Raw genomic sequence first — 13,345 nt, forward strand, 5'->3', positions numbered from 1 at the left:
ATGTGTTATCCGATTTAAATCTTCAGTTCTATTTATAATGGTATAGTTTATAGGTGAGTATATTGTATTTATAAGCCGGCCATATCGGATTTAGAGAAAACCAAACCTCTCTATTTATGAGTAATTATTGTAATAAGCCTATAAAGCCTCCTTCAGTGAAGTCATTCAAATATTCTGTGAATATTGAATCATAAAATTATGCTTTGCTAGGCTTTCTGATATTGTAAAATTTTAGATGAAGAAAACGCTTTAGCAGTTTTATAATTTTGTATCTAATGTGTCTGCATAATTCTGTTTGTTATTGATAAATAACCAAAAAGCTCACACACTTATGCTCATTTTAAAATATAGTTTATTGTAATATGCTATTTTGAATCAGTTACATTACAACTTACAATTTCAGGATGATTATTATAGACCAAAGTGTAATTAATTTCTGTATTTGGGTAAGCTCTAGATTCCGAAGATGAAGGCATATGTTAGTGATACAGAGGACTTAAAACAGGATCCGTCATATCAAGACACTTGGGACGACATGATAATCAATGTGAGTGTGAATCTTAACATCCTACCCTCACCTTGTTCAACTGAATAATAGTTCTATAATTTGTAAGAACTACTTGTCATGAAGTCAAACTTTCTGATCAATGCATGAGCTATTTTTGTTCAAGTAGGTGGAGTATTTAGTTTGTTTGCAACTGAAATATTTTTTCAAATAGGTTAATTATGAACTGCATTGTGATAGTTCTACTGAAGTGATCAAACATGTTTCAAATTTTTATGTTGATAAGAAAAAGCAGAATGATGGATCAGTATACAATTGTGGTTATTCAAAGCTAATGTATGATCTCTATTTTTGGGCTGCAGTTTCTTGCGGAATCTTTGGATGTGATTCAAGATGCAGATTGGGTTATGTCTCTTGGAAATGTTTTTGCCAAACATTATGAACTTTATGCTTCTGATGATCAACACACTGCACTTCTGCACCGGTATCAATGCTCTAACATTAAGTGTTCTCTTTTGTAAACGGAATATAAATACTTGTTTAATATTGCTTTGTGTTACTTGAGCAGTTGCTTGCTTTATAGTTTATCTTATATATACAAAATAAGGCAAATGAAATTGTATTTGAACTGGTAATATTCAGGTTCACTGCAGAATATGAAATTAGTAGCATATGATTCGTCATGGTTTGTCTGTTAAATTGTTTGCACCTTAGAAACAAAGACCAGAGAAACAAAACAAAGAAAAACCAGAGATAAATTCCCAAACTGAATTATTATCTTATTAGCTGTAAAAGAAAAATGTATTCAAAGGAAAAAGCTTAGAACATTGTAAAGAAAGGAAAAAGCTTCCTTTCACACAGGTTATTCCCTGTCACCAAAGTCAAAGACTTTCAATACCAAAAAGATAGCCCCCTAACACCTCCCAAAGGGAAACTATTTATAGATTTTCTTAGAAAGTCTCTCCTCCAAAACAACTAACCACAATAACCCCTTTTATTTCTAAATTCCCTTCTATAATACACATTCCTCTCTCTCAATATTTCCCTTCCTAAAAATACCCACCGCTGCCAGAACAACCTTGTCCTCAAGGTTGAATTCTGAAAATTGATCCTTTAATGGCGGAAGTGTTTTCCCTCGTGCCAATCTTTTCTATAGTCTTGAACACGGTCAATGAAATTATGTTCATTGGAAACAATATAGAAGGCTGTGTTGCTTGCAAAATTTGCTCTAATCTCTGTTGCAATTTCCTTGCAAACTCCATCATCAATGAATATAGATCCAACAATAAACTAAACTTCAACATCTTCTTTACCCTGGTATAGTCTAAAAGTTTGGTATATCGGTGAATCGATTTGTTGATTCACTTCATTCACAATTGGTGCTCGAAAAACTTTAAGAGGAGACTTCCTGTTGGAATTGTTGGGAGATGGTAAACCATCAAGTCTAATAATATGTGCTCCAAAAGCCTGACCAATTCCATAAAATCCTTTGTTGGTGCAAGATTTATATTCATTAAGTTTCCCTTCATTATTTCACTCCCATTCTTTGACTTGTAAGCTGCATCTCTATCTCAAATAAGAGGATTGTAATCAACAACCACCAGGTTTTTCCCATTGGAGAAGTTGACTTCTCCCGTTTTGCTCGATTGAACGGGCAAGTGATTCAGATACTGCATCTGATGTTGAGCCATAGTCACAACTTAAGTTAAAGAGTCCATATTAGGACCTAAGTTTCTTCGCTTTAAAATGCTCAAACTGCCTCTTGCCTACAAATCTTCTACTCAGAACCATTGACAACTCCTCCCAAGATGGATTCTTGGTCGTTTGGCTCCAGAACTTGAACCAATGACTAGCGTTTCCCTCCATGTTGTTATGGGCTAAGAGAAAATCTTTTGTTTGAGAGATGTTTTGCACCTTAAAGAATATTTTAGCTCGAGTTATCCGTCCTAAAGGACCAATACCCACAAACATTGACAATTCCACCCTGTAAACCCAAGGGTGAATTGGTTCTTCCTCCTCTTCATTAAAAACATTATTGTCCTTGTCCTCCTTATTAGAGTTGTTCTTTGGGACTGACTGTTCTTCCCTCTTCTCTTCTACATCCACCGAATTCACCCCATGTTTGGACCCCTTTTTGTTCTTCTCATAGTTTTTATCCTACAAAGACCGCTCTTACCTTTTCTCTTCTACATTCATCAAATTCTCCCCTTCAGACCCCTTTTTGTTCTGCCTAATAACTTTAAGCAATTCTTTAAGTTCTTTGATATCGGGCAAGCTATCTTTCACAATATCCAAACCCGTCTTTACCTTTTTCTTTCCTTTCTTTGATGTCTTGAAGAAGCTCTTTAATCTCCTTTATGTCGCATAGGATATCTTTTGTAATAGACAATTCTGTCTTCATCTCTGCCATAACTCTTGCTTACTCTTCCTTGGTCACTGGCCAATCTTTCCAAAGAACTCACTCTACTTTAAATAGTTTCCCTTGTCTTCGGATGTGGCAGGTCGGATCAATTTGTTAGGATACTTTTGTAGAAATAGTTAGTATATCTAGGTAATCATTATGTGTAAGTTAGGAGGTTGAGCGATGACGAACTGGTGACTGGACGGCGGCGCGTGGACGACACGTGCTTGGCTACAGCTGATGGAAATGACGCGCATGGAGGCGTGTGGCGACGAGTCTGCCTTCGGCACTGGTAGGGTTGGTTGTCGCTCGGAGAGGCGGTCCAGATTCGGTGGTTTTCGGACCGAAGTGCGACGGCGGTGGAGGACAATGGGAATGTTGTTTGACAGTGTTGGGTAGTTCAAAAGGACAATGGGTAGATATAAAAGGAGATGAACTGAGCTTGGACAGCCTTGATGACTAATGGTGGTCAGCCGCAGACAACGGTGACGGATGATGGCGGATCAGATGAGATAGAAACCGGAGCGGGATCGATCCGCTCTGATAACAACTTGAGATTAAACAGTGAAAATATTTTGTGTGCTTAATCAAACCCCTCTACTGTTCTTGATACTTATATAGATGATAAAGGAGATACAAGGGAAGTTAAAACATTAAAGGATACAACTAGGTGTTAAATGTTTAGGGATTAGGGTTTAGGGTTTAGATATACTAACTAAATAATGATTGCCTAGATATACTAACTATTTCTACAACTTTATAAAAGATAAAAGAAAGAGACGTGGAAAAAGGAAACTCAAAGCACCAATAATTAAAACTGGTGTTCGTGCTATCTTATTGCTTAGAAAAAACAGAAAACACATACAAAGGAGCTCTCTCCTTTCACACAAGCTAACACTCGTTTACAACTCCAAGTTCTTAAGAAAAACGTGTCCCTCAAAAGTTTGATTGGTCTAATTATATAGACCAACTCTCACTTCGAAAACACAGATTCATTTGCCTCCTTTATTGTGCACCGCTTCCACCTCTGCATTTATTGTTCCACTGCACCACTTCCATCTCTTCATTTCTTTATTGTTCCACTGCACCACTTCCACCTCTTCATTTATTATTCCAGTGCACCCTTTAGTTTTCCTTGTATAATAATCTTTACATGCCTTCTCATTATTCCCATTCCTATCATAACCCCACCTAATTAGGAAAACAAATTGTGAAATAAGCAAATGTGATAAAAATCCTTAAAGATAATGAAAAATAGGGGAACTATTCCTAAAGGGCAATAAGACATATTCATATAAACAATGACCCTGAACTTTACTGGTACAAGCCAAAAGATGGCTAATTATTTTCTCTAAATGAAATGTTCAACAAAAGAATTTTTCATAAAAATGTAAGAATTGTTATCAAACTTGATGCACAAAAGAGTAGCATAAATATTACACATTGCTGTGCACATTGGTTTCTTTCTTTCTGTCAAAACCAATAAATCCAGTTAACAGAAACTAGTCCGCATGCCTTAAGGAAAACTCAATACTTACCCTAAATGACCAAATGTCTAATTAAAGAAACAATTGGAGAACAAGATGAGAACAAATGTGGAATCAATTCGATTTTGCACTGTCATATATTACATTAGTAGTTCCCTTCTAATAATAAAAAAATATTCTCATGTTGATTTCAGAAATGTTCTTGTTGGGAAAAAAACCAAGTCCCACATCGATTACGTGGGGGAAATCCTCACCTATTAAGCTGATTGAGTTAATCCTAAATCTAGTTTGTGAGATGCTATGAGAATCTATTCTGGATCAATTAAAAGAGTCACTTGTTGTATTATCCATGTGCGGAGCCTAATAGTGCTGGATCTGAGTGGGTGTATTGGGAAAACCCCAAGTTAGTCATGAGTTGGGCCTAGGCCTAAATCTGCTTTCGTAAGAATTCTAAAGCATGTGGTGAGACGTGATTGAAACAGATGAGCAAAAGATCTATAATGTTTCATGTTTTTTTTTCTTATCTTTTTATTGTTCCCAATCTGAGAACACCCAACAGTATTTATTTCCAACTTTTGGCATAACCATGGATTCTCCAATTTGGTTCTCTATTTGCACGTGCCTTCTGAAAATTCAAGTTACCATTATTTAAGATTGGAAAGCTGTGAAAAAGATCTTGTACTTGAACACAGGTGCCTAGGTATTCTGCTTCAAAAGGTTAACGAAAGAGCTTATGTCCGTCATAAAATAGATTGGATGTACAAGCAGGCAAACATTGCAATTCCAACAAACAGACTTGGATTGGCAAAAGCAATGGGATTGGTAATATAATCTTGTTATTTATTTTGATCTTGTTGGATTCATTTTCCTTTTCTATTGCTTCTTAAACATACTTTCTATTTATTAAGGTTGCTGCATCACACTTGGATACAGTGTTGGACAAGCTGAAGGACATTTTAGACAATGTTGGGCAAGGCATATTTCAGAGGTTCATGCCAGATTTGTAGGATTTTTTTTTTTGTGGATTGATTGATCATGAAACCTTGCTTTTGCATAGAGTATTAAACATTATTTATACTTTGTTTATTGAACAGTAAGTTTTGCATAAGAACATGATATCAGTTTGGAGAGAGATAGATCTTTATCTCCTGTCATTGAACATTAACATTTTCATCCTTGCAAGTGTTCCTTAACTTACCCTCTGAATACTCTTTTTTTCCTTATTCTGTTCTCAATATTCATTTAATTTCAGACTTTGTCTTATGTATTTGTAGCTTTTATTTGTTGCAGGATCCTGTCATTATTTTCAGATAGTTTCAGAACGGAAGAGTCTGATGACATTCATGCTGCTTTGGCACTAATGTATGGATATGCTGCAAAGTATGCTCCATCAACAGTTATTGAAGCCAGAATAAATGCCCTTGTTGTAGGTCATCTTTTTTCTCTGCATATATCTTTGTTGTCTTGCTCGATTTCTGATGAGATACTTAAGGAATAATCAATGTTTCAATTGGAACCATTATGAGTTCTGTTTAAATGCAGTTTTAATTAGGTATTGTTGAAAGAGAAAAATGATGTTAGAGATGTGGAACTGTGTGCCTAAAGTATTCGACCAAGTCCATTTTATATAAGTTGATTACAATAAATACAAATAACTATATAGATTTTTTTCCTATATACATGATATGATAAGCCTATTGATGAGATTCTAATGAAATTTGGTCGATATCCCTACAATTACAAATACCCTAATTAAATAAGGAAACACATCACAAATATAAAAGAATAAATCCTGAGAGAATGTAGGATATTCCCAAATATGTTAAAATGGTACCATTATAAATAACTCTTATTTCTAGCACCCTCAAGTTGAAGTGTGGTAGCTTTAAGTAGTTGGAAAAGCAATCCAGAGATATTGGTGAATCTAGATAGAATAGCTAGAATTATAGCTTAGCCCAATAGCTAAAATGACCATTAGTTTGAGCGAAGATTCATGGCAAGCAAGGCAAAGTTCATCCATCTCAAAGGTGTACGTTTGAAAGCTGCCAATCATTAGAGTTATCAGCATAGTGAATGTCGGTTAAAAAGAAATTCACTGTTAATATGATTCAAGCAGAAAAAATTTCACTACCCAAATGATCTCAGATATTTAAGTTCTTATCAGGATTGAATCCTGAATATGATCCTATTAGGGACAAATTCTTGGGAGGGAAATATTTCCTTCTCTTTCTCAAGTCTTCTTCATTGTCTAAGGTAAGGAGGTTCGTCGAATGGTCATGATGAATGAGCCCTCCACTCTCCATTAAAGGAGTTGCCATGTTCTCTTGAAAGACTTCCAAACTTGGGATTTCAAATCTTGCAAATATTAAACTTAGATTCAAAGGTAAGGAAGAGCATTGGTGCTCTCATTATAAGAAATTTGGTCACACCAAGGACACTTGCTTCAAGTTACATGGAAAGAAGTAAGCTCTCAATTGTTTAGCAAAACTAAAAGGACAAACCTCAAGGAAAACTTATCAGGCATCTTCAGATTTTGCCTGGCTAGACACCTTCTTCCTCTTCAACTTAGAAAGGAAGGCTTGCGCTACATGTTGAGATTGAACGTCTAATGTCTCTAATACTTTTTGTGAGAACTCTTAGGTTCTAGACTTTGGTGCAACAGACCATATGACCCTTCATTCATCTCTTTCAACATCATGTGTTTCTCTGTTTGATAACCACATTATTGTTGCTGATGGGACCAGTATCCCAATAAATGGACCTGGAAATGTTTCTCTTTTGTCATCCCTTAGTCTTAAAGATGTCGTTTATGTTCCAAAACTATTTAATAACGTTATTTCCGTTCAAAAGCAAACTCATGACCTAAACTGTTCTGTAACCTTTCCCACTCATTGTGCTTTTCAGGATCTTACCTCGGGGACAATTGGGGTTGTTAAGGAACAATGAGACAACTTTTACACTAAGAATAGTATCGGTAGGCAAACAACTACCTTTTGTCTTTAGTCTTGAACTACTTTTGAGTCCTCTCAAATTTGGCTTTTCCACTGTTGTCTAGGGTAGTAGCAGATCCTCAACAAACATTTTTAGGGTGCCAAAATCTTTATATGGATGTATACAAATTTATGGACCTTTAGGGTGGCCTTGCCTCCATTAAGCTCAACCTTTAGTCTAGGGCATCCATCCTTTTTTATTTTAATGTCTATGTTCCTTTCCTTGTTTATCAAAGAGTCTGTTGAGTCATTTAATTGTGATGTATGTCAAATTGTAAAGCGTCATCAGGCCACATATCCTTCTAGTAATAAAGAGTGTTCATCCTTTTGATTTGGTTCATTCTGATATTTGTGGGTCTGTGTCATACTCTAGTATATCTGGTGCTAAATGGTTTGTCACTTTTATTGGTGATTGTACCTGAGTAACATAGATTTCCCTCATGAAAGAAAAATCTGAATGTTAGATTCTTCGGTATCATAAAAACACAATTTGGAAAGTCAATTAAGCGTTTGTGTGAAAAAGTTGGCATCTCCCCTATTATATATGACAAGTTCCTTATTTCTATAATTGTAACAGTTTCATCTCAGTGTAAATGTTTCCTTCTATCTGAATTCATCTTTTGAACTGGATATGGAGTATTCTTTTCAGATTTAGCTTATGGAACTCGTTTGTAGAGAGCTTTCATCCAGATTCTGAATGGTTGTAATGATTGTAGATCAATCTTCGATCTGTTCTTTTGCATTTAGCATTTGTATCTTGTCATCAAATTGGTTTCATTCTTTCAAAACAAACGACAAATCTATATGGCTACCAAAGCTTTATAAGAACTGCACACTAGATGCTTCACTAAGCTTTTATTGCCACATCTCTGTTGGTTGCCCTTTTTGAGGCATTAGCAATCAATTTTGGATGGGTGGCAATTAATGTGGGTTTGGGTGACTTAAGATACCTTTCCATTCCAACAGAGGGACACCATGTAGAGATGGATCTGAGATGATAATTTTTTTCTCAGAATCATCTGCTACAGTTTTGCAATATATTATAAAAGAAATTCTTCAGTTGTTTTCGTTGCTTTTAATTTTTTAATTTTCAGAGGGCACAGAAACTGGAGCCAAACATATAAAAGCTGTGTTTTCTATTGTTTTAACAAATAAATGCAACCATTTTTAATATTTACATAATGAAAACATTTTTCTAAACAGTTTCATCAATTTTCCTTTCGAAAACCATTGAAAGTTATTGAGCCAGTCTCAATAGAAAAGGAAATAAACATAAGGGGACTGTCGTGTGACAGTGTTGAAACAGAGAGTTGGAGAAGGGAGGGAATTGGAATTAGGAGTGGCCATAGGATCATAAAATTGTTGAATAAATATAGGGGGACTGTCGTGGTGTGACTGTTGAAACGGAGAGAGTTATGTGACTGAATCAGTGAATCAAAATTACATAAAAAAACAACAGAAAAAGTACAGCATCAGCATTTATATTTGTGCTGTGCAAATACATAGAATAACTTCCTATAACAGCAGTTTGAGGAAGTTAGAGACAGTTCCAGACCACAGTAACTTCCTGAAATTAAAAAATACTGAAAAGAAAAGACAATAAAACACAGAATTACAAGATAAACTAGTGTACTAAACTTAGAGAAATAAATAAAATACAATAACACTAATAAGTCTGTATCAGAACCTAGTTTTTTTGAAAAAAAGATTGTGTCCTGGTTTACTCTTCTGTTCAAATTATGCATGAAAGAAAAAAATAGTAAAAGAAGTGTAGGTTGAGTGTCTCCTTTCCTTCAAGTGTGTTCTTTTGCTTATTTGCATATGTTTGTAATCAGGGAAAGTTGATTAGATTGTTTCATTTATTTGTGGGCAGGGCACCAATGTGCTCTCACGACTTCTTCATGTGCGTCATCCCAAAGCAAAGCAAGCGGTCATCACAGCAATTGATTTACTAGGTTTATAGTTATCTTTTCAGAGTTTTATTATTTTTCATTCTTATTATTATCGCTTTCATTTTTTAACTGCTGATATTGTTGTCATCAACACTTATCTTCTATTTTTTTCTTCTCACTTGACTGGAAATTTATGCAAAAAAAGGGATCGCTACAAAACCTACTTTAGAAAGTGAACATCTGTGAAAGTTGTGGTTATTTTGCCCCATATACAATAGTTGTAGAAATCATGCTATTCATGATTTGTTTATGTTTAATGAATAATTTTTACGACAGACTTTGTTTGATTAATTGTGAACTTGATTTATTGCAGGTAATGCTGTTATTAATGCTGCTGAAAGTGGCTCACCATTTCCACTGAAAAGAAGGGACCAACTGCTTGATTATATTTTAACATTAATGGGTCGGGATGATGAAGATGGTTTTGCTGATTACAATGACCTATTGCGTACTCAGGTATATAAAATTGAGTTATGCCTAAGATGAAGACAGTCATTTAAAGCTGAAACTATTTTAGTTTACTAATATGATTTTTTATATTTAGGCCCTTGCTATAAGTGCCTGCACCACGTTGGTCTCTGTGGAACCAAAGCTAACAGTTGAAACTAGGAACCATGTAATGAAGGTATGTGGGTTGCATTTGATTTATTTTTAATTGTACCTTTTAATCATCCAAGTTTCCTGATGAATTTGACAGGCCACATTGGGGTTCTTTGCTATACCAAATGATCCGGTTGATGTTGTCAATCCCCTTATAGACAACTTGATTACCCTTTTATGTGCAATTCTTCTCTCCGGGTAATTTAAGTTAAAATCTTATTATTTATTCTGCTAAGTTTCTAGTTTGTTATGTTACCTGTTCTTTTGAACATTGTTCAACTTTGTTGTTTTCTTTAGAACTGTGTGTCAACTGTGCATCATTGTATTTTTATTGTTCATTTCAAAAAACTTGATTTATAAAAAAAATTGTTTCTCTTTTGTTAGACCTGTTTTTAATTCCATCCTGGGCTCAATTCTATTTTGTTGGGTTGGTTCCACATCTTGTGCACTACAAAAAATAACATCATTTTTCGTCTCTCTTTGTGCTCCTTCTAAACACACCTGCCAGTCAGCTTTTGTCATTAAAGTTTTTTGTCATTTTTATTTGGTCACCCTGTGCATATAGAGTTTCTTTTTCTTACTAGTGCTAATAAGTAAAAATTTATTATATAGTGGAGAAGATGGAAGAAGTCGAGCAGAGCTGCTAATGCTTATCTTGAGGCAAATTGATCAATTTGTATGTTCGCCCATTGAGTATCAGAGGAAACGAGGCTGCCTTGCTGTACATGAGATGCTTCTAAAGTTTCGGATGATTTGTGTTAGTGGGTATTGTGCACTGGGCTGCCATGGGAGTTGTGCACATAACAAGCAAATCGACCGGACTCTGTTTAGGAATTTTTCAAAGCTGCCATGTAAATATGTTGTTCGATTAGATACCATTGAATTTCTCTTCTTTCATATATTCTGAAGTATAGTTTTTCTTATAAACGACCAGCTGCATTTGTACTGCCAAGTCGAGAAGCTCTGTGCTTGGGAGATAGGGTTATAATGTACCTTCCACGTTGTGCAGACCCAAATTCTGAAGTCCGAAAAGTATCGGCACAGGTAAGTAGTATATGAGAAGTTGTGCTCCTTTACAGAAAAAGGCACAATCTCTCTTCAGTATTTGTATAGTTTCAGGAATATAGTATGATCTATATTCTAAAGTGTGCATGCTCTGTGGTTAACTTCTTTAGGGAGGATATTGTGGACTTTTTCTTAAATAGTCTAATTAATTGTTTTTTGTGCAGATTCTTGATTTACTCTTTAGCATCTCTCTTTCACTTCCAAGACCTGCGGGTTCATCTATATCTGCTGAGGTTATAGAATTGTCATACAGTGCATTATCTTCTCTTGAGGATGTCATAGCCATATTGAGGAATGTAAGTTCACTGACCACTTTGTTTTATTACCTTGCTTCATGTTCTGATTTTTCCATCTTTCTTGTATTTTATAGTTGCAGAAGAAATGAGACCACAGATCTTGGTTTTCATGTATATTTGTATATGTATGCAGGATACTTCTATTGATCCATCGGAAGTTTTCAACAGGATTGTTTCCTCCCTCTGCATTCTGTTGACAAAAGAGGAGGTAAGTGTCTTTGATTTTGTGTGTGTGTGGATCATGTCTAAATTACATTTAATAACTGTGTTGGCACTGGTGTACAGATGGTGGCTACACTGCATGGTTGCTCAGTTGCTATATGTGATAAGATCAAACAGTCAGCTGAAGGGGCTATTCAAGCTGTTGTTGAATTTGTTACAAAGAGAGGGGGGGAATTGACTGAAATTGATATCTCAAGGTTTAAGCATAGTGTATACACCAACACAATGTTACTTCAACTTTGTTGATATCATACTGTCTTTTGAGCTTGTAATTTCAGCATAGGTTACCGTGACATGACATAATGTTTTTGCCTACAGGACAACCCAATCATTGATCTCTGCTGTTGTGCATGCAACTGACAAACATTTGCGTGTGGAAACTCTTGGAGCTGTATCCTTTCAATATTTTTAAAGTTGACATATTTCGTTGAATATCTTGTCATAATTTTAATTTTTTGGAATCAACGGAGTTGTTTATATTATTGGGAAGGTGTTGTTTGTTCTTCTCTCCCATATATGTTGTTTTCAAGATGTTTACTAATAAATCCCCTATAACAGAATGACAGTGTGTAAGGAGTAGGAAAATGTGCAACGCACCTGATCAAAATTAGGAGAGTGGGGTATAAATTGGGAGAGGTTGAGAGGTCAGATGGGAAGGAATTTGCTTTGATCTAGGAGAAAATTGGTCACTCTTCAATTTGCCCATATTATCAAATTTTCGTTCTTCTGCATCACTCATGTATTTCTCATAGGTAGTCTTGGTATCATCCTTATACAGGCTAGGGTTTCACTGATAATGCATACCTGTTTCTGATTTTACTTCAATGTTTCTGGTGTCTGTCATTTTCTACCGGCAAATTTATCCTTTACTTGCTGAAAAGATTTCTTCTTTGGCTGAAAACACTAGCCCAAAAACTGTTTTTGATGAAGTCCTGGCTACTGCTGGAAGGGATACGATCACAAAGGATATATCTAGGTTACGTGGAGGATGGCCGATGCAGGACGCATTCTATGTAAGTCTCATTTTTTTCAGTATGAACTTCTTATCCACTGTTGTACAGATTGTCCACTGGTCATTTTTATCCAAGAATTGATTTACACATAGCAATGATTGGATATGAAGAAAACAGGGCTCTAGAAGTTGTTGCTGTTGTGCTACGCAGATATGGGGTTAGGTATCAGGTATATAAAGAGAGGACTTAGAAGATCTATGCTTATAGAAATAAATATAGTCAGAGGTTATGGTAGGCAGGATTGTTAGGGTTCTACTAGGTAGTCAGTTAGGTGGTTAAATTGGAGTAAGTTTTAGAGAGAGGGATTGAAAAATAAGTTTCGCAGCCAAACTGAGTCTGCAAACTTTATTGAGTATGGAAACCCTTGTGAACAATTAGTCTCCTGAATCCTGGTTTATTCTCCCTTCAATAACAGATAAATTGTTATTTCAGTTTTCCATTTTATTTTCATTGCACTTTGGTAGCTATCTCTTAAGCTTTACAACCCCCAGTGGATACTGGGATGTCATTTTGTATAATAAATTATTAAAGTTAGATACAAGAATTAAGAGTTTCTTAACCTTTTACGAATTTCCCTACTAACAAAGCAACAAACAAGAATCAAGCTTTGGTTGGAATGTTATTCTTAGTTTTTTTTCTGAGCTTTTAACAATTCTAGCACTGTTCCTTGCAGATTGCATAATAGATGGCTTAATTGCTTGGAAAAGTATAAAACATGAGGATTCATGTCACTAATATACTTGAGATTAAACAATGAAAAATATTTTGAGGGCTTAATCAGACCCCTCTACTGTTCCTAATATTTATATAGATG

At 35.3% G+C, this 13,345-nt stretch overlaps 1 protein-coding gene across 6 annotated transcripts in view; it reads left to right on the forward strand.

Moving 5' to 3' along the window:
• Positions 1-13,345, forward strand: part of LOC114163799 (protein SHOOT GRAVITROPISM 6) — a 59,912-nt gene that overhangs the window by 14,421 nt on the left and 32,146 nt on the right. For 5 of the 6 annotated variants that reach the window (XR_003599428.1, XM_028048140.1, XM_028048129.1 and 2 more), the window contains 16 exons: positions 458-547; positions 868-989; positions 5,086-5,215; positions 5,302-5,396; positions 5,684-5,819; positions 9,257-9,338; positions 9,649-9,791; positions 9,880-9,960; positions 10,033-10,133; positions 10,548-10,786; positions 10,870-10,979; positions 11,165-11,296; positions 11,430-11,504; positions 11,582-11,715; positions 11,837-11,909; positions 12,400-12,531. Coding sequence is in view for 5 of the 6 variants with exons in the window: in XM_028048140.1 (XP_027903941.1) it covers positions 458-547; positions 868-989; positions 5,086-5,215; positions 5,302-5,396; positions 5,684-5,819; positions 9,257-9,338; positions 9,649-9,791; positions 9,880-9,960; positions 10,033-10,133; positions 10,548-10,786; positions 10,870-10,979; positions 11,165-11,296; positions 11,430-11,504; positions 11,582-11,715; positions 11,837-11,909; positions 12,400-12,531 (1,875 nt within the window). In the remaining variant the exon portion in view is untranslated. The remainder of the gene's footprint in view (positions 1-457; positions 548-867; positions 990-5,085; positions 5,216-5,301; positions 5,397-5,683; positions 5,820-9,256; positions 9,339-9,648; positions 9,792-9,879; positions 9,961-10,032; positions 10,134-10,547; positions 10,787-10,869; positions 10,980-11,164; positions 11,297-11,429; positions 11,505-11,581; positions 11,716-11,836; positions 11,910-12,399; positions 12,532-13,345) is intronic. The other variant, XM_028048148.1, reaches the window with a different exon arrangement.

The sequence above is a fragment of the Vigna unguiculata genome, chromosome 1 (assembly GCF_004118075.2).
Source record: "Vigna unguiculata cultivar IT97K-499-35 chromosome 1, ASM411807v1, whole genome shotgun sequence".
NCBI lineage: Eukaryota > Viridiplantae > Streptophyta > Magnoliopsida > Fabales > Fabaceae > Vigna > Vigna unguiculata.